Genomic DNA, 20,461 nt, shown 5'->3' with positions numbered 1-20,461 from the left:
GTCCTTGTCTTTGTAAAAAATACTGTGTAAGCAACTTAGCTTGATCCTATCTATCTCTACCTATCCTTTTACTTTATATCTCCAAAAAACAATACATTTACTACTGCTTCAGAAATTTATTTATTTGAGATGATACTTGTATTTAATCACTTTTATCTGACAATCTCAAAGTCTTTTAAATTGCAACCACAACTATACACTATAAAAACCGGGGATGCCTGTATTACTGTGAATTAGATCAGATGAATAACACATATATGCTTATAATGAGAGTGGGCAGACCAGAAATTGTCCATAATGTCTATTATATATAATCAGCACATTGGTCTCTATAACATGTATTTACATAGTACAAAAGTATTTACAAACATAATATGAATGCTACCAGACTTGATATTGGTCTAGTGCTCCCCTGAGTACCTCTCTGGCAGCGAGTACTGGCCGGGCCTTCCCCAGTAGTCCACAGCCCGGACTCTGTACCAGCCGCAGACCTCCTGGTCCACTACAACACACAACATGGTATATGGTCTTATTTATATGGCTGGATGTCACAATACCAGATAGCTCAAAAAGGTGAGGTATATTCTGTTGTGTTGCTCATTGCCATCATTTAACAACCTTTAAAATAATTAAGTGGAAATTCTTACCTGGTGAATAAACATAAGAAGTAAAGATGGTGTTTGGAGTATTAATTCGGCTGAACTCCCTGTGGTCTGTGGAGAACTCCACTTCAAATGTCTTAATGCATCTGCAAATACAAACAAGTTCAAATGCATGAATTGATGCTTTCTTGTTCCTGTTTATGCATATTACATGCGCAATTTCAACATAGTCAGTTCTGGCTGAGATACGTTATGAAATGAAGGAATCTGTCCCCACTTTCACTCCTTTACATTTTCTTGCAGTGACAAAAGCAAAAATAAAGAAATAATTATGTGCACCTACTTGGAATCGACACAGTGGTCTGACCAGATAATCAGGACTTGGCCTTTCGTGATCCGGATGAAGTGTAATCCATTGATCTAATTAAAAGACAAATGCAGTTCAGTCCCACACAGGTCTTTTTCTGTTGGCTTTCATCATAACACAAGATTTGAGTTACTGTCATCATACAATCACTTCCTCACGTCGCAACTGGAGAAAATCCTCCTTGCGTTGACACAGAAACACACGCCCGACTGTACAGGCTGACAAACGCGGACACAGATCGCACACGGTAGGATTCAAATGATGCACCGTTGAAAATGAATGAACATTTATGAAAAGCTTTGAGGTGGACTGCGAGGCACATGCAATTGAGGAACACAGTCACATCTAGTTTGACTTCACATTGTCAATGTGTGTTGGTACCGACCTGGTCTGGCTCCACTTTGGGCCGGGCACAAACATGGACGAGGAGGACGGACGGCACAGACAGTTTGGCTTTTAGAGTCAGAGTGTCCGCTGCAGGAAGTTCCCAGGGTCCTTTACCGTGAGGGTCCTGACACAATGACATATCATTAGTGGGTCAAACCATGTCTAACAGCACTTTAAAGAAGGAAAAGGCTAAGTAGATAAAAGGAATTAGCTCTGCCTAAATGTTGATCGTGCTGGTGACAATAAATAGAATGAAACTTTTCAACAATATTTTCATCCCTAAATACACCTTGTCTCTTTAGCAGCATCTCATTCACGCTAATATGAGACTCAGTTCATTTACCAGAGCCCAACCGGCTTGGAATTTTGCAAAAAAAAGTATGTTACGTTGATTTAGATTGATTATTGATTTTGAACAATGATTTTGGCAAATTACCAAAAGTTCTCAAAACGGACTACGTCATTTGTAAAGAAAAAACAACCCAACAATCATTGAATGTAGATTTATTCTCAATCTAAATTCCTTCCCATTTGGAAGTATTGTGTAGTAGTAATAGAGCATATTATGTACTGCATTTACAAAAACATTACAGGAGCAAAAAGCTTTACATTCAGCATTGTAAAATTACTGTACACAACTTTTGAAAAATTATTAATAATGTTCATTTGTATGATTTTGATCAGCGCTTCCGTTTACCTGCACACTCCTGAGGCGTCTGAACTGTTCTGCTGTTGGGTAGTCGGGGCTGCCCATGCTCTGCCACAGCTGGTATGGGTTGGTTACGTTGTTGTCAATGTAATACGTGATATACATGAGACCTGGACAGCAAACAGAAAGATAACAGGCAGCACTGAAATGAAGCCCTCACTTGCAGAAATAAAGAAATTTTAAAATATAAACGTAACTACGAAGACCTTTTAATCTACCGCAACAGCATCTTGTTAAACCTACCCTTCTGCACAGCCAATCCTTTTAGTGAAATGGTGACGTCATCAGTGTTAGTGGAGGTGCTGTTGTCGTCACTGTTGTAGATCATCAATGCTGCCTGCCAGCTGTCTGAGCCTCCTGGTATTACAGGTTTATGGCTGCTGGCCATAACGCCCACCGTGCTGTTGTTGCTTCCTGCTGAGCTCAAAACCTGAGCCAGGATCTGGGTCTCTCCTTAAAGAACATCATATATACAGGAGCGGCAAAGGGGCTATTCAAATACGACTGGGGCAGATGAGACAGCAACATCATGGAGACCTGAGCTTGTGCTTGTACAACGGGCTGCTTTAGAAAACCCACACATGAAATAAATCTAACTAACTAACTCAACCATACTCTTCCACTGAGGCACATGTAAAGCCCTTGAGGGACACCTGTTTTATAGTAAAGAGATTGTCACCTAGCAAAGCCAGCAGGCCCATGACAGCGAGGACAGGCTTCCTGATCAGCTGGACGTGAGGTGGCTCGGTGTTGTTGACCTGGAAGCGGGCCGTCAGCGTGCGCTGGGTGAAGGGGTGTGGGTGGTAGCTGAGGAAGGCGTTGTCGTTGCTGAGCAGGGTGTAGTTGATGGTGCAGTTTGGGTCAGCCAGCAGCAGATCCTGGTGCTGGTTTATCACCTGTTGTAGAGAGCAGGACAGAAGACGGTGAAGAGTGAAGAGTGTCTTTTCAAACTTTTAAGACTTTTTTAAAATATAAATATAAATATAGTACATACAGTTAGTATTCAAAGTGTCCATGTATGTAGTTGTGGTAGGGGTATGGAAGCTAAGCAAAGTCAAGTGTACTTTATAAGAATTAACTGGGTTGACTAACAAGGCTAAGATGAACTTGTGCTACTATACTAGGCTAATACTGGAATTTTAAAATTGGAAATTCATTTTGTGTTGAAGTTTCACTGTCCTGTCAAAGTATAATTTGTGTTGTTTACTATGTGAATGATACAAATCAGGATAAAAACACTGAACCCCTACTTAATGTATTTTATTTTCTCATTTGAGTTGGCAAAGACCTTATAGTTAATTGAAGCCCAAATAACAATCTTTTGTTATAGATTATGTAAAATTAGCAATTAGATTCAGCCAACAGGAATCCCCAGTTACTCATTCAGAAAACTAAAAACTAAAACGCTTCCAGACGATTAATAATGAATGCAGAGTCATTGTGTGATTCAACATCTTTCCATATAAATACATAATATGCTCTTCGCTCTCAAGGTGATGTTGCTCTCCTCCATCCTCCTCCACCTCACCTTCACCACCATCGCAGCGTAGGTTACATCAGCCCTCCACTCCTGAGGCCTGGACCAGCCCACCAGTGGGTCTGCCTCATCATTGTAAACAGGGAGGCTGCTGAAACGGGGGAAACGCTTTCGGATCTCCCCCACTGTCTGGATCTCCTGCTGGAGGATGGGCAAGGAGTAGCCTCCTCCCTGAGGAACACAAACAGAAAGTTAGCTTCCAAAAAATTATTCAGATTGTATTAGTTTTATAATTAATTATACTAATGGATGCATTACTAAATATAGTATTACATAACTCAGACAATATGCATTTCAAAACACCACGATCCTTGTATTTGTCCTCGAAAGTGAATAAATCAACTAGATTATGTCATCCGTAAAGAAAATATCTTCACAGCAATGAATATGACAAACATTTAATATCTGTTCTAAATATGCTTCGAGTCCATAAAAAGTGAACCTTTTTGTGCAGGGCGATGTAATCGATCCGGACCCCTGTCTCTCCAGTGAAGTAATTGGTGCCGTTGTAGCAGTGCTGCAGCATGGCCCAGCAGTACGGGGAGTGTGGGGGAGAATGACAGGAGTCTCCTGGACCCCCAAACCTCAGGAGGCTGCTGGCAGCACGCAGGCCCTCCGAACAAGCATCATAGTAGTTTAGAAAGCCTGAAGAAAGGTGTGTTATATATCAAACTGCAGGTAAACATTGGTTACTAATTGACATCCGATCTTGTTTAATGTCAGTATTAGCCTCTTATAAAGTATGTGTCTAATCATGGATGTACGAGTTTCCAATACGCATTATCAAACATTTTTAGATGAAGTAGTAGTAATATAAACATGTATACAATATATCTATGAGAGAAAGTGAGAGCAAAATAAATTTGCATTTCCTTGTACCAATGGTGACATGCTGCGACAATTTCCACTTAAAAAACAACTGATATGACCTAAAATGGTCATGTAGGATGAATAATGGATTTACCTTGAATTGACACGCTGACATTATCAAAGTCGTGGTTGTTGGGCTCATTCCATGTTTCAAAGTTCCACTGAGAGACGCTTCCCAGGCCGTACTTGCCTGTAATTAAACAAAACACGAAAATAATAATATTATGTAAGAAACGATCATTCAGTGCAGTTTAATTTCGTTATAGTCTAAATAATGTTATAGATGATGTTAAATTAAACCAAAAAACATTTGCACATAAGTTTAATTAATGTTTCTGTGAGGAAATTACACTTTCCTGAAAAGGGCTAAAATGATCCAATAATGTATTACATTTAATAGTAAAACCTCAGCAATCAAAAAGATACAGAAATATATATATCTTGCCTTCATTTTAATATAATAATAATAATAATAATAATAATAATAATAATAATAATAATAGCAATCCCCTGCCAAGTTGCAATAACCATTGTAAACATTTACTTAAACACTGCTTCTCAAATACAAGTATTCTATTTTTCAGATTCAGGTTTTCATTGACCACGATTACATGGTATGGAGTGCCAAACACATATACAATACAGTAATCATTACAATACAGTGACAAAAAAAACCAACTAAACTCACCGATGTACCTCTTCGCCATCAGATAAACCAGATTTCTCCACTTGACCACTTGTGATTTGTCCTCAAAGTCAGTGAAATAGTTAGACACACTGCCCATCAGTTCAAAACCTGACAACCAGATGTGCAGGAATTAATTACAGTTCAGATATTTACAGCCACATGTCACAAGTGCAACAGAGACCAGCAAAATCACATTTGACTCTTGGGTCTTTTTGTATCTTATATATTTACCTTTGAACACGAAAGGTTTAAGTGTAGTTTAGAACATGCTATCAAAATAACTGCTTTATTGGGACATCAGGGCCTCAATAATATTCACTTAACCATATAACAATCATAGAACAGCCACTGAACAATGAACATCCAGTGAGCACCATAACAGCTATCCTGTCAGCACAAATCTGGAAACCAGATGAGAACATGAACACTAGTGAGAGTTATTTAGGAAGAAGATTACTTTAAATGTGGTTCAATACCTGGTCGGAGTCCATTAATCCACAAGAGTTCTATCAGCTGGTCTAGTTTAGTGAAGTCGTACTGGGGTTGCCCTCCAATATCTCTGCAACAATACAATCAGACAGCAGCAATATATTTTAAGGAACTGTCAGAAAACCAGCAACTGATAATCATAAGGTATGCCATCTTCAAATTAGACACTACACGATATCATTATATGGCTGGAGACGTCTTCACTTGCTAGTTTACTTACCGTGCAGTAACCAACTCCAACATCCAGTGTATCCGGACCTGCTGGATCCCTCCATGGGGGACTGAGCCCACATAGGCCAGGTTCAGCTGCTGGTCTATGCTCAGGTCAAACTGGGAGGCCTGGGTGTGAGGGAGCGGGGGACTATGGCACCAGTGACACATAATTTAAAGATTTACTTTTGTTTTTAAAGTTGCATTTACTAGCTTGTTCATATACTTAATAATAAATGATGGCCCAGTAAGTCAGTCTGACGGTATTTATCTCTTGAAACAAATTGTTTTAACAAATCTGCAATGGAAAAAAAAGAATTAACATTTTTTGTATTTGCTTTGTTAGATGCTTAATTGGCGTGACCACATTTGATAACTCTTGATAACAGAGGTCTTCTGGTAGATTCGGTATGAAAATAAAAAACACGTACATTTGCCACTAAATGTTAACTTTCTTGCCACTTGCGGTCCTTTACTGTGTTCAGCTAAAATGACTGTAAATAACAACAACTTAGACTTGACCTACCAGAAACCAGTGCTCCTCCAGAACTGTTTAAGACCTCCTACTGGTCTCTCCACATCAACTGCGATGACGTATGAAGTTGCTAAAGTGCTGGTAATGTTAAGAAGTAAAGCTAAAAGAGAACAAGTTTTCCACTGCATGTCTGCGACTGCGCATTGCATCGGGGCTTAATTGGCCAAACACATGTCGTGAAGTTAGTAACGAGGGGTCAAGTTAATCCCAATATGACTTCCACATTGTACGTTATGTGAATAAACGAAAAGGAGGCTTTTCACATAATCCACTGAACAAACGCTCCTGGGGCGAGGGGTCTGTCGCAGTCAGCTGAGCACGATGACGTTTAATGCGTGCGACCTTTTGTTGTTGGTTTTTGTAGTTTTGTACACGTGCTAGTGTTTTCGAGGAACAGACAGAATGTCGACACCATTTTAAAACGAGCATTGATCCATTTTTGACTAAAGACTTTTAGTATGATGTGGAAAAATGCAACATTTGTTCATAGGTTTAAATCCTTGGACACATTTTGGGCAAGTGCTTAATTAAAAAAAAGATAGATATATAATGTACTATATTTAGTCGTTTGGCAAATGAGACTACTGTTTTCTTACGGTAGAAAATGCCCTCGAATAAGAAGTAAAAATGTAGGGATTTATTTTATTTCCAGTACACACGTGCAACTATATATACACCATATACATACATACGTACAAGTTGCACAGAACTATTAGGCTAACATAATCATATGCTAGGCGTGGAGAGTTTCAATGGGTTATGTTGCACTTTCATGTAGTATAAAAGGAGAAAAAAAAGTTGCGGGCAAGAAAGGGTTAAACAGGAAGCTGTTAATGAGACATTTATTTAAAAAAAGTTGGGAGAATCAAGAAGGCATGAAAGGAAAATTCAAATGTCATTTACAGTTGAACTCAAAAATACTGTTAAACAGCAACAGTTATACACAACCATTTACACAACCTGTACAAATATTTTTTCCCGAAAATTTGCAATTTTTAATTCAAAATAACTTAAATAGGCTTCTATGTAAAAGTGCAAATTCTTACGCTGGGATGTCTGAATAACACCATGGCGAAAGGGTGTTTGTTTGTTCACACTGGCTATCAGGTGTTAACTTGTAAGGCATCACAAGCACATTTCAACACTGTACGTTTACTGACTCTTTACTGTCATGTCTATATATATATATATATATATATATATATATATATATATATATATATATATATATATATATATATATATATATATATATATATATATATAGAGAGAGAGAGAGTATACGATTGTGTAATTATGATGCCTTACATTGCATTTCAGCTTCAATACCGAGCACACACACACTACACTCTCTCATACAAATCAATATTGTATTAACAATAAAATAGTCTTCAATTTTGTGATTTGTCGGAGAGCCCTTTCTCTATAACACATGTCCAGCTCTGAATAAAACCACTAAAACCAATTTAGTTCAGTGTTTGTAGTGTGCTTGGGGTGAAAGTTTGGAAAGTCAGCATTACTGTCACCGGTTTGTAGTGTTCTAAGTCAGCATTATAATCACAGTTACCAGAGGCCATTCTATACAGGATGAACCCAGATGCGGTGGGGCAGTAGAAGTCCACAGGTGTCAGGCTTTGATAGTGAAACAGTGTGTCTGTGTATGTATGTATATAAAGGTGAGGGGTTGTGAATCTGCACAGTCACAAGGCATGAGATGACAATGAGTGGGAACATGTTAATGGTGATACTTCACAGACCCTACAAGCATCCTCCTGATTGATAAGGAGGGGAGGGGGAGAGACCTAACCCACGCACGCTTTTGGGCCTTACATGCTTCTGTATTAACATGCAGCCGATGCATAAAAAACAACAACAAAAGGGTGTCATCACCACGTGTAGGAGAGTATTATACAGACTATCTGCTCATGAAGCACTGGTCACCATGGGTTCTACTGGAAATGTGTTTGGTAAATAAAAATGTTTAGGCATTTGCAATACAAAGGAGAACAAGCATTGTGTCCTTGTGTGTGTGTGTGAGATGTAAAGTGATTATGACTTCTGCTCAGTTCCTGCAGCAGACTGGGCTGCGCTCTCTGGTTTAAGGATCTGGTAGGTGATGAGGTACTCTGGGAAGGCCTGAAAGAAAATATATAGCAAGATATAAGATTACACAGCAGACGTTTAATGTGTTTTTGCTAATTTCATAGGATAATTGTTTTAAGGAAAGAAACTGGTGATGTCTTAGTTTACCTGCTCTCCTCTGTAGATGACGTACTCGGCGTAGGCCAGGCCATTAACACTGGGCCGGCCAATCACCGAGTGGTGTCCTGGGGGGGCGTGGGCCATCTTCATGGCACTGAACTGTAGGAAGGACTTCCCCAGGGTCACTCGGCAGAACAGCATCTGCCTGAGAGGGCAGGTGAGAGGAGACAGATCAGATACAAGTGTCGAACAATATTGCATATCAAATCTTTACTTTGCCAAAGAACACATGGCTACAAAGCCGTTTCACTACCAAAACAACTTTTAGTGTTGTGGTTAGAAAATGCAGTTAAACTTTGATGGCCAATGTCCATCTCAAGTCAAAGTTACCTGTGGCACAGATAGCAGGATCGGTCTTTGTGCGTCGGGCAGCCTGTGCCTCCACCGATGCCGTAGACGTACTGATTGCTCTTTGAGGAGTTCTCTGCAAAGTAGATCCCTGCTCCAAACATCCCTCCTATGTAAGCGTGACGCTCATCAAAGCCTTTGTGGATGATGGCGTTGATAAACGGGGAACCTGAAGAAAGACGTGGTGACAGTGTCAGTGATATTGTACGTAAATAGTAATTGACATGCAATGCTTTACAGAATTACATGACTGACAAATAAAAAAAAAAAATAGAGTGTGTGGTACAAACAATGCCTGATGCCGATACACAAAGCCACAGATGGTGTGATTACCGTGAAACAACATCCGCTCATTGTGATGGTTGTGGTTCTCATCTGCAATCTCCTTCTGCCGGTGGGTGTAACGTTCCCTCAGCTTCTTATTTACCACCTTTTGAATCTTTTGGGCACAATATGAAACATATCAAACAAGATGTTGGGAGGAATGTCTGCTTTACACCAATAATTTAATATCGATTCACCAGACTGTTATTAGTACTATCTACCAAATAAATAGTTCCTATAAAAGCTGTTCCGTGTTCAGTGGGTTATCAAAACAGACAGAGGGATTACTGGTTCTGACCTTGATGATGTTGTATTTGCTGAACACACCGCCAGCGTTGCCTCCATCTCTGTGCTCCCTGATGGTGCTCTGCAACTGAGGGACACGCAACAAAAACACCAGGATTAAAAAATAAATAAATAGGAAAATCATTCCCTGCCATCGGCAAATGATCTGCAAAGATTTGCAGTTTGCTTCTCAGTTTAGTGTCGTAGCAATTTTACCAGCCAAGTACAGTGGCATATGATTCAATTGTTTAAAATACATTCACATCGTAGCATTTGTATTACAACATTATTGACCAGAGCAATTAAAAAAGGACACCATAAACAAAGAAAGTGAACTGGACAAACCTCCTCCTCCACAGACTGGTACTCCTTGTCGTCTGGAGCGAGGTCTATCAGGATGGTACCCTGGCTGGCACAATGGAATGTCAGGTAGGCGTTGCCACCTGAAAAACAACAATACAGTTAATCATTGGCTATTGGGTGCGAAACTGTAGTGCCTCCTTTTTCCTGACTTTCTTTTTGGGTTTGAAAAAGATGACTCCTTACCTTGCTGGCCCCCAAGCAGCCTCTCAACACCCTTGATAAGCTTATGTCGGTGGCCATAAGCATTAATTCCAATCTCCTTCAGCTCCTCGTGACCCATGTCAGCTAGCACATCCAAAGTGATCTGGAAAAAGGAAAAAATATAAGTTGAGAAGTTTATTCTAGGAAAATCAACTCTAACTCTAATCAATACTAATGTGAAATGCATGAATGTGTTCGCTGTAATTGTATTGAGTATTTCTGCAAAGACTGACCTGTTCCCTCTCAAAGATGTCCCTCAGGTGCTCAAGGCCCAGGCTCTTCATGAATTGACTTATATTCATGTCCAGCATGGCCACTATAAAAAAAACAGGGCATTACATTTGAAATGAAAAATAGTCCAATGTCAAACAAGGTTCATGCACATTTTAGTTATCAAAATCCCACAAATTGTCCATGTCGAGATTTTTCTAAACTAACCAGTATTTATATTATAGATGCAATAAACTTACTCTCCCCTTCCTTGCGGTCGGTGCCTGTGGCTCCATCTGCCACGCCGGAGGACCCGGCTGCAGCACCGGCGGCCAGCTCAGCGAGCGGTCCAGCAAGGTTGTCTATGCTGCTGGCGGCCGACAGACAGGATGGTGTGGAGACAGGGGAAATGACTGAGGCGCTGACCACTGTGGCCTGGGGCTTAAAGCAGCTGGGCAGGGCATCTGGTGGCATGGCGTCCATCAGTAGGGCTCGGATATCATCAGCCTGCAAGGATGGCAAAGACAAAAAAGTTGAAAGGTATGAAGTTTGTTTACTGTACATTTATAAAAACACAGAAATTCCCCGTGTATAAAAACACAGATTTTCCCACAAATTTATGTAAGCCTGAAAACCTAATTTAGCATTAATTCCTAAGCTGTCAATGTCTGTGTTTGACAGAAGCTGTTACCGTGGCCAGGTCCAAGGCGGTCTGGCCCTCTTGGTTCTTCATGGTGGGGTCGGCTCCGTGAGCCAGCAGCAGCGCACAGAGCTGTGTACGACCCTTCTGTGCCGCCTCATGAAGGGGTGTGAAAGCCCATTTGTCTGTAGCATTCACACACGTATTGTACTTGATCAGTAAGGCTGCGATGTCCACATGCTGCGAGGAAGAGAGACAACAGAGAGGGTAAGTCAGTCCACCAGCACAATACTTTTTAATTTTTTTTTTTTTTTTAAAAAGGTAGTTTCCAGTAACCACAGAGTCTGTATTTGATTAAGTAATGTGTTTATTTTGTTGAAACTGACCCCATAAGAAGCAGCATTATGAAGAGGGATAAGGCCTCCTTTGTCCTGGGCGTTGACATCAGCTCCATGCTCCAGCAGGTACTCTGCCACTTCAAGGTTGTTGTACCCAGCTAAGGAGAAGGAACATTAATCACTTCAGCATAAAAGTGTACATTTTGCATTACAGCAGCAAAGAGAAAGAAAAAACAAAACATAGCCAGACAAAAGAAAAGCATAGAGACAAAGTTGAAAGCTTTATACTTCCTAATATTTCAAGAGGGGACAAAACTAATTATATAAAAATCTTGTAAGAATAAAACTGAAACATGTCAAAGCAGCCACTATTGATTACCTGCAAGGTGGAGTGGTGTGGAGTTGCGCCCCTGTGTGTCTCTGCAGTTGATATTCTCTGGGGAGCAAAGTTTCTGGACTCTTGCCAGGCAGCCCTTCTTGGCAGCGTCCAGCAGGGCAGCATCACCCCTCAGCAGGTCCTGGATGTCTGTGTCTCCATCTTTCACCATGTCCAGTGGTATGTTGCCGTCACGGTTCTTCTTGGATGGGTCGGCTCCGTGCTGAACAAAGAGTTTTAGTTTGTTATTACCCCAATTCATATACATGTTTTGCTTTATATAAGACAGTGGCTTCATAGCTTCACAGGTCAAAGTGATCCATTTCCCCCTCATGATCATCCTCATAATAATAACTAACACAGGACACAAATTAATGCAAGACAATACTTGTGAAAGATGACAAAAATGGAACCTCACTTTGAGCAGCAGTTTGCAGATCTCATATTTTCCTTTGGCTGCAGCCTCATGAAGCGGGGTGAATTTCCACAAGTCGGCCACATTGACTGAAGCTCCATGTCTGACCAGCAGCTCAGCTACTTCATAGTGACCGTAGGAGCATGCGTTGTGGAGGGGAACCAGACCGCTGGGGGAGGAAATACAGAATTAAAAATCTTCAAACCAAAAGCATGATGCGTTGCCGACCGTATTTGTGTCTGCAGCATAACAGCACTAACAAAAATGGCTTTGTTAGCTCAAAAGATCTAAACAATTGATTCAGTGATTCCATTTTTATATAAGCTACAGATGGGTGAGATGGCAGAACGTACCCCTTGTCTTTGGCATGGACATCAGCTCCATGGTGTAGCAGGTATTCAACAACAGCCACTCGGTTGTAACCAGCTGCAAAGTGGAGAGGAGTAGAGTGGCGGCCCTCCAAGTCCCGGCAGTTTACATTCTGGGGAGTGCAAAGTTGCTGCAACACACAAAGACAATATGACAATTAGGAACTCAACAGGGTGGTATACGAACAGGTTTACAAGACAATTAAAATGAGGCCTTCCCAGAAATGTTCAAACCACAATTTCAGTGCTACAAATTCTTCAAGAAACTAAAAAACAACAACTCCAATGTACAATAATATGTTTTTTTTGTTAAAAGGTATGACGTCTTAAAGCCACTGCTGGTATACAGCTAAAGAAGAAACAGTGAAGTTACTTGTACTGTGTCCAGATCCCCTGCTTTGGCTGCCTCCAGAAATCTGTAGTCAACGTCAGAATTACGTGTTGGGACATTTTCTGAAAAAAGAAAAAAAAGAAATTAAACACAAAGCAAAAGGATCACGGAAATTCACACAAGATATTTGCAAACTTCAGAATACAAAATCTGCCTCGTCATGAGCGAGGAAATTCAATATTGTTGGAGAGCATTTTCATTCTCAAACTTTAAAAAGCGTGGTGGGTGTGATTACCATTAAGAATCTGTTGTACAGCCTCATTACCCATCTGCGCAGCGGTGAAACCCTGCAGAGACACGATGGAGGGGTCGGCCCCGTAGCTCAGTAGTAGCTTGCAGGTCTGGATGTGACCAGCCAGAGCAGCTCTATGAAGAGCCGTCTGACCTAGTGTGTCCACAGCATTCACCTGAGTCAGAAGAGGTGAAGTTAAGTTTCAGCAACTCTCGCGTTTAATCCTTCCAGATTGCATCATCTAATATAATTTCCTGGCAGAACATAATTTACTTTTGAAAACAAAACAAACAGACCTTTGCTCCATGTTTCTGCAGAACCTCCAGGATATCATTGTGAGCTTTCTCAGCAGCCACATGCAATGGAGTCATGAAGCTTAAAGACACAACGGGCAAAAGTTATCACCTTTTTTCTGTTTATGCAGAGTCTTAATGACTTCTGTTATTTTGAGTTAAGATTTTCACTGTTTATGTGTGCAAGACATCACCTTTTCGACTAAGCTTGCAAGTAACAAAATCATGATTTCCTTAGTCCCTTATCCATTGTAGTTTTTTTTAAGTTGTACATCAATGCTAAATGTTGTGGACTTACTCTTTGTTCTTCTCATTAATGTTGGCACCTTTACGCAGCAACAACTCAGTCACTTGCTTCCTCTTGGGATGGGGGGAAGCCACAGCACAGTGCTAAAATATACATCAACATTAGGTTATCATAATGCAATCTTCACCTGCCAACCCAGGACACATGTTTTAGGAGATGCTAGTTAGCTCAAACTATAACCAATAACATACAATAACTGTCTGTATATTATTATCAATTATCATTGCTGGCAAGATTGCTTTCTATTACACAGGTACATTTGACAGAATTTGCAAACAATGAGGAAGCTTGGCTCTGACCAGAGCAGTCTCGTTGGTCTGAGGATGTTTGAAGCTGATGATCTCCAGAGCCAGCGTCTTCTTCACTTTGGCCATGTCTGCCTCTCTGGCTGCCTGGAGCAGCGAGTGACCTTTGAACTCATCTACATGAGAGAAAGATGAGTAAATGGAAAAGGAAAATGTGTCCATGCTAAGCTATTGTTTAGGCACTGAACCCATATATCATTGTGAGTAGACATGTCAAACTCACAGGTGAGCCTTTCTTTAAGTTCTGGAGTGGGGGCCATGTCCACGGCACTCTTGCTGTGACAGTTCAGCAGGGTGGGGTCGGCCCCGTGGCTCAGCAGCAGGGAGCAGACCTCCACTCGGTTCTTGGACGCTGCCTCGTGGAGAGGAGTGAACTGCCACAGGTCCATGGCATTCACACAGGCCCCATGCTGCAGAGACAAAAGTGCATCAGAACACAGAATGTGTACAGAACCGTTGCTTCCCAGATCTCAATATCTGACTGTCAAAACATATCTAACAAATTGACTTGCTAAATTGCTGGCAATACGGCCAGACACATTTAAAAAGCAAATAGAAAACAGTAGATCATTTCTCTTTGTTGGATAGCATTCCCACAGCCAATTTGAAACTGAAACCGTTTGTGGTCTTACTTTAAGCAGAAGCTCAGTGACCTCAAAGTGGCCATAGGAGCAGGCGTTGTGAAGTGGAACCAGGCCTCTGCAGGGACAAGACTCTCAGGTTATTTTCATACATTTTAACTGGATGACAAATTGAGTTTGTGTTTTTCTGAAAAAGCCTTTCACCCTTTGTCCTTGGCGTGAACATCGGCTCCATGCTGCAGAAGGAGCTGGACAATGCGGACCCGGTTGTAGCCAGCAGCCAGATGGAGGGGTGTGGACTGTAAGAGAGGACGGCTTGTTAGCACATGCAGATCGCTGGCTGGTTCAGTGTGTTCTGCCTTCGATGGCCATGGGATCAAGCGGCTGATTAGGGCCAGAAGCATTATGCTACGGCAGGCTAAGCTCAGTGAGTTGCAGATGAATGGCATATATGATACAAAGTCAAGGAAGTGTGTGGGCAAATCCAGCGAAAAATTTAATTTGCTGTGGATACTGTGGGACCCGAGTGAGCAACAACAAACTTCAACCTCATTACTCATCTACCCCGACTGCCATTTAACAATGTCAGCAAAGTAAAATTAAGTTTTATGAGGTTAGATGACAAGAAAGAATTGCTAGTGCAACTGTTAAGACTATTCAATTCAAAATGACTGAGTAGGAATTACGGTTGGGTAATGATAGCTTGAGCACTATGTCCCCTCTTTTTTATAAAGAATATCGGGCATTCAGGTTGTCATTAGCAAAATAAAAACAACTTTTTCTTTTTACTTTGAATTTTAATCTTTGAGTTTCGTGCCTCAATATTACATTTTTTATTTATAATTTGCTGAACCTGCCGTAAATAAATTAGGGAATTCAATACTGGATTCAGATTCGACCAGCCATCAAATCCCAACCGTAATAGGATACAGAGAAGCTACAATAGGCAGGCTGAGCGTTTGAGAAAGCATCTCTGCAAGCTAATGGAGGATCAAATCAAATGGCTATTTTTCAGCCAAGGGAAATAAACTTTAGTCTAAGAAAAGCTGCAACTCCAACTTCACTGGCCTTTGTTCTCTACTCAAAAAATCTAGCTCAGGTCAAGCTTACAATCATAAAGGAGGGCCATCATTCTTTTCAATTCCCATGCACTGATTGATATTAATATAAATCCCAAGAAGCCAACTGTTACATCTCAAGGTGCAGTGGTAAAGTCAGATGACAGAGTTGAGTCATGGAGGCATCATTCAGTGTGGGATGACACAAGCAATCAAAAGCCATTACCATGGAGGGTAGCATAGCACTAGAATGATAGGTGACCAATGTCGTCCATTCATTACTGCATGACAACTGTTCCAACAGAGAACGTGAAGTAGACACACATTCAGGATTCGCTTGACACAAAGCAGAGGAGCAGGCCTCCAGGCATGCAGGAGTGATAATTAAAACTAAATGAATGAATAAAATAAAAGCCAAATCAGATACTGGCTGAGGAGCAAGTGGTTGAAAGTAGGAGAAGTGCGGGTGAGTGCAAAGAAAGGACAGACGCTGAAGAAAAGCAGGCAGTAGACATTGTGAGCTCCTCTCCAAATCCAGAAAGATGAATTGTCACCATGACACCAACCCAAGTCACTCACTCCCTAAATCACATGCCACGCACAAACACACAAACACACATCACGGTATGGATACATGGAGTGGCCAGTAAACCCAGGTCCATGATGACCAATTAACAGCCAGCGTCAAATAAAAACAATGAATAATAAAAAAATCACAACAGTGCATCAATCAAGTTGCCGTTATCAAGGTCAACTTACCAGCATTTTTTGGGATGTTGACTGATCGGAAAAGTCACATGGAAAACAAAATGAAACAAAGATTACAGAATGACAGCAATTTTCACAGCAATTATTTTCTTCCTTCTTAAGTGAATGAAACACAAGCCCTAGTCATGAATCACTGGTTGATCCCTCAAACATGGTTTGAGATTAAATGTGACACCTGGCCATAGGGAATACATATGGCTGACAGGCAAGTCTGACTTCTCTTCCATTTTCTCCATTAAGTAATTAGGTAATGATGCCCGCTCGTTAAACCTAAAGGCCAAATCTACAATAGCAGACTGGCTTCAATCATGCAAACTTTAAATATACTGCAAAGCAGAGGGAAGGACTCATACTTTTACTGCTGTTGGAAAAAAACATGTGGTTAGGAAAGTATGAAATAGGCAGGTGCTGATATACTGTTAGCGACATGGATTCTATATAGCAAGTGGAGTTAGTGATTATGTGTTTTACAAAAATAAGACAATTCTACACCTAATCAAGCCATGTTTAATGCTGACGTATAAAATAAGGGCTAAATGTGTCCTACAAAGTGTGTCTTTGTACCGTTATCCTTTTAGTCCACCTAAAAAAAACCCCCACAAAATGAATGTCTAAAATACCATAACATGATCTAAACATAGCTTTTGTAAGTTCCATAAACCCAATAACATGAATCGAGTTCAGAAGAAACACTAGAAAACATAGAAATAAACCTACATAGATTTCTAAATCACAACTACCTATGCTCCAGCATCGGGCATGGAAAAAATAGATTATCAGGCTGAAGAGACAATATTGCTCCCATGACACCTGGCCCAAACAAAGTAGAACAATTAAAAGTAAACTGTAAATCAAAAGGAATGGTTGGGCTACGTTAGTTACAGAAAATGTATAGAGAATCAACTAGCTTAACTAACCGGGCTGTGTTGTTCTAAGGGGGAAAAAAAAAAACTGACAACACTAAAAACAGAACTGGACACTTAAAAAAGCTGAAACTAGTGGATTAATGTGGTTGGAAAAAGGAAATTGAGGATGTTATAACAAAAGCAAAACATGCTGAATTACAGAAAAACATATCTACAATATGAATGTTGCATAGTGGTTTGTCCAAGGTAAGGTGGTCCCCATTAACACCCACCCACAATGACATAAATCCTCTTTATATTCATCCCACACAAACAAATCCAGCCCCTATCAGACTGTTAATTCCTTTAATCAAACACTATATGACTCAGAAACCATCTTGCTATTATGTCTGTTTTTCACTAAAAATACACTGCAACAATTTTGCAAGCCTGCACAACATGTTGTATAAAAGGTGTTATGGCAGATATCTGTCTGGTGTGTGATATGGTGCAGTACTAGAGGAGCAATTACCTTGCGGCCATCGCTTGCATGACAGTTGACATTTAACGGAGTCAGCAGTGCCATCAGCTTTTCTTCATTTCCACTCCTGTTATTACATGGTTGAAAAGACTGGAGTCAATAAATAGTTTCCATCAAATCACAATGTTCTGTGTTCATTATGGAGATTTCATGATCTAAAAGTAATTACACAGTTGTTCACGGATGCTACTGTTTGAGCTGGTCAGAGTCATACATCATGTGTTTATTGCTGCCCTGATGAGAAGAAAACTGTGTAGCCGTTTGACTCTGACCAACAGGCTATATGTGTTCTGACCAGTCAGACTGATACTCACCTAGCGGCTTCTAGAAGTTCATCCTTCTTGTATTCACCTGGATGAAGAAAATAATACATGAAAATTAGAGCAAGGCATGTCATTTGACCTGTTTTTATATTTAGTTCAGGTGGAGTAGCAGGAGTGTCGGTAAAGAGAAAATGCAATTACGGCAGTTGACAAAGCACCTTACTTTGCATGTCTCTGCTCCACCAAAATACCCCCAAATAAAAGAATACGAGAAGCAATGGTTCAGGTAACCTGGCAGTCATGATTATCCTATTGCAATTATGTGTACTGTATCTTTTATGAATGTGGTCAATCTGACCATTACATTTAAACTCCTGGTTGCACTTAAAGATGATTATCTGCCAAGTGCCGACTGAAGCTTTATTTATTCTGGTTTCCAGACGCCACTTGCTTTAAAAGTGAGAGTTAAATGCCTCAACAGTAAATGCAAAAAGTAAGTAGCTGAGAGGGACTGACCAGTGAGAACCGTTTTGGCTGAAGGGTCGGCTAGATCCAAAGCAGATTTTCCATCAGTGTTGCGGATGTTTGGATCAGCTCCGTGTTGGAGTAACACTGAGTGAGAAGAGTGCAGATAAAAACAAGACTTTCATTTTTTGCCTCAAACATTTACTATAATGAATCACCCAATACGACAATCATATTTAAAAACAGGCACGTATATTTCAGTAAAGATGTTGGTAGATAAACGCAAACCCGTCAAGCTTTTCAAGAACCGTGGCTAAATAGCAGATTTGCATAATGACCTGCGTTTGAACAGAATTTAGAAGGATCCTTACCAATGCAAACATCAATCTTTCCCTTGATGGCAGCCTCGTGCAAGGGAGTGTAGTTCCAGTTATCTCTGGCGTTGGGGTCTGCGCCCTGACACAAGAGGAGGCTGACAACTTCTGCGTGGCCGAAAGAGCAGGCATTATGTAGGGGGATAAGTCCTCCATCATCCCTGGCATGAACATTAGCCCCCGTCTGCAAGAGATGCTCCACCACATCTTTTCTGCCAAAACCTGAAAGGGGATTAAAATGCATTTCAATTCAGTTTTTCCTCAACAGTAGGTCGCGAGTGGTGCACGAGGACTACAAGTAGCCTGGCTATTCCGTCCATAATTGATGAAAATTATAGGATTAAACTGAAAATCACAACGGAAATAAAACATGCGACTCTTATTTATACAAGGAAACATAAGTTCAGGGTTTTGACTCCTTTTTACGTCGCATGACAGCAGTGTTATTACATACATTTTGCCCAGAGATAACGGAATATATCAAACGTAAACATAAAGCATAAAACAATGGGAACGACGTTTCTTTAAAAATATAATTATCTTATTAGGAGGTGTTTTTGAGTTGCATAGCTTTACGTTATTTGGGATTATCGTTTACTAAAATGTTGACGGTCTTGTTTGGTTATCAAACTGGGTTGAAGAGCGTCGCGTTAGCTGGTTAGCACAGCGAGGCTGTTCAGATGCAGCTCCTTTCAACGTCATCGTCGGGGGGGGGGGGGTCACCAAAACACTAAATAAAGTGCAGACACGTCGGTGAAAACACGAGATCAGCAGCTCGCTAACGCAAACAGCTAACGGCGCATTATCCGACACACATCGCGTTAGCTTTAGCTCGTCGTTACCCGCAGCGAAGTGAAGGGGAGTGGATTTCCGTCCAGCCATGTCCTTCGCGTTTACATTCACCGAATCGACGAGTCTCTTTACTCTGGATACGTCTCCGTTACGACAGGCCTCGAACAGCTCCCTGAACGCCCCGCCGATGCCGCTGCTCCCGTCCGCGGGGCTGGCAGCTCCTGAACCGGGGCTCGAGACGCTGCTGCTGCTGCCGCCGCCGCCACCGGAGGAGGTTGTCGTGGTGAAGCTCGCGCTGCTCGCGAGGACTGGGACGGGCAGGTCCGGGGAGGCCACGGCCACCTCGATCCCCCCGCTGCATTCCCTCTCACTCTCCGGTGGTACGGGGGCCGAGGACGGCAGAGCCATCGGCGGAGACACCAGAGGAGCGCCAGAAATAGAGCTGTTTCTCGGCGGAGACTGCAGGGCGCTTTGCTGTTGTTGCTGCTGCGAGGAACGACGAGACACCGCCATTACAGCAGCTCTCAGACGACAATAAAAAGCTGCTCCTCCTTTCCGGTGAAAGTGGTCCTGTTTCCTGTCAGCTGTTTGCTCTCGGTGGAGGCTTGGCTGGACGTGACTGTGGAGAAAACCCTCGATTTACCTTATAATGGTTTATGTACACGATCATTTGGATCTCAGAAATCCAAAAGACATACAGCAAAGTTTATCTTGGCACTGTA

General features: G+C 41.3%; 2 protein-coding genes across 2 annotated transcripts; both read right to left on the bottom strand.

The window, feature by feature from the left end:
• Nucleotides 1-101: 101 nt before the first annotated feature.
• idua (alpha-L-iduronidase) lies at nt 102-6,701 on the bottom strand. The gene is made up of 14 exons (XM_034542697.1): nt 6,386-6,701; nt 5,870-6,010; nt 5,637-5,719; nt 5,161-5,268; nt 4,567-4,662; nt 4,045-4,247; nt 3,594-3,773; nt 2,745-2,961; nt 2,309-2,518; nt 2,054-2,175; nt 1,355-1,480; nt 946-1,022; nt 648-748; nt 102-502 (listed from the first exon to the last, which is right to left on the bottom strand). Exons 1-14 carry the CDS (start codon nt 6,541-6,543, stop codon nt 402-404), a joined length of 1,923 nt encoding a protein of 640 aa, XP_034398588.1. The 5' UTR covers nt 6,544-6,701; the 3' UTR covers nt 102-401.
• Nucleotides 6,702-8,413: 1,712 nt separating this feature from the next.
• On the bottom strand, nt 8,414-20,297 carry LOC117736271 (poly [ADP-ribose] polymerase tankyrase-1). The gene is made up of 28 exons (XM_034541486.1): nt 19,790-20,297; nt 18,945-19,169; nt 18,625-18,720; nt 18,160-18,196; nt 17,837-17,912; nt 16,451-16,471; nt 14,838-14,932; nt 14,685-14,751; nt 14,276-14,462; nt 14,047-14,168; nt 13,739-13,830; nt 13,444-13,522; nt 13,151-13,322; nt 12,898-12,977; nt 12,510-12,655; nt 12,160-12,325; nt 11,745-11,964; nt 11,414-11,523; nt 11,079-11,267; nt 10,648-10,894; nt 10,411-10,493; nt 10,160-10,280; nt 9,959-10,056; nt 9,627-9,701; nt 9,338-9,443; nt 8,987-9,173; nt 8,645-8,801; nt 8,414-8,530 (listed from the first exon to the last, which is right to left on the bottom strand). Exons 1-28 carry the CDS (start codon nt 20,250-20,252, stop codon nt 8,444-8,446), a joined length of 3,804 nt encoding a protein of 1,267 aa, XP_034397377.1. The 5' UTR covers nt 20,253-20,297; the 3' UTR covers nt 8,414-8,443.
• Nucleotides 20,298-20,461: the final 164 nt, after the last annotated feature.

Source organism: Cyclopterus lumpus, chromosome 9 (assembly GCF_009769545.1).
Source record: "Cyclopterus lumpus isolate fCycLum1 chromosome 9, fCycLum1.pri, whole genome shotgun sequence".
In the NCBI taxonomy this organism is placed as follows: domain Eukaryota; kingdom Metazoa; phylum Chordata; class Actinopteri; order Perciformes; family Cyclopteridae; genus Cyclopterus; species Cyclopterus lumpus.
The sequence above is the reverse complement of the archived record's forward strand: the minus strand, read 5'-3'. Positions and strand labels throughout refer to the sequence as shown.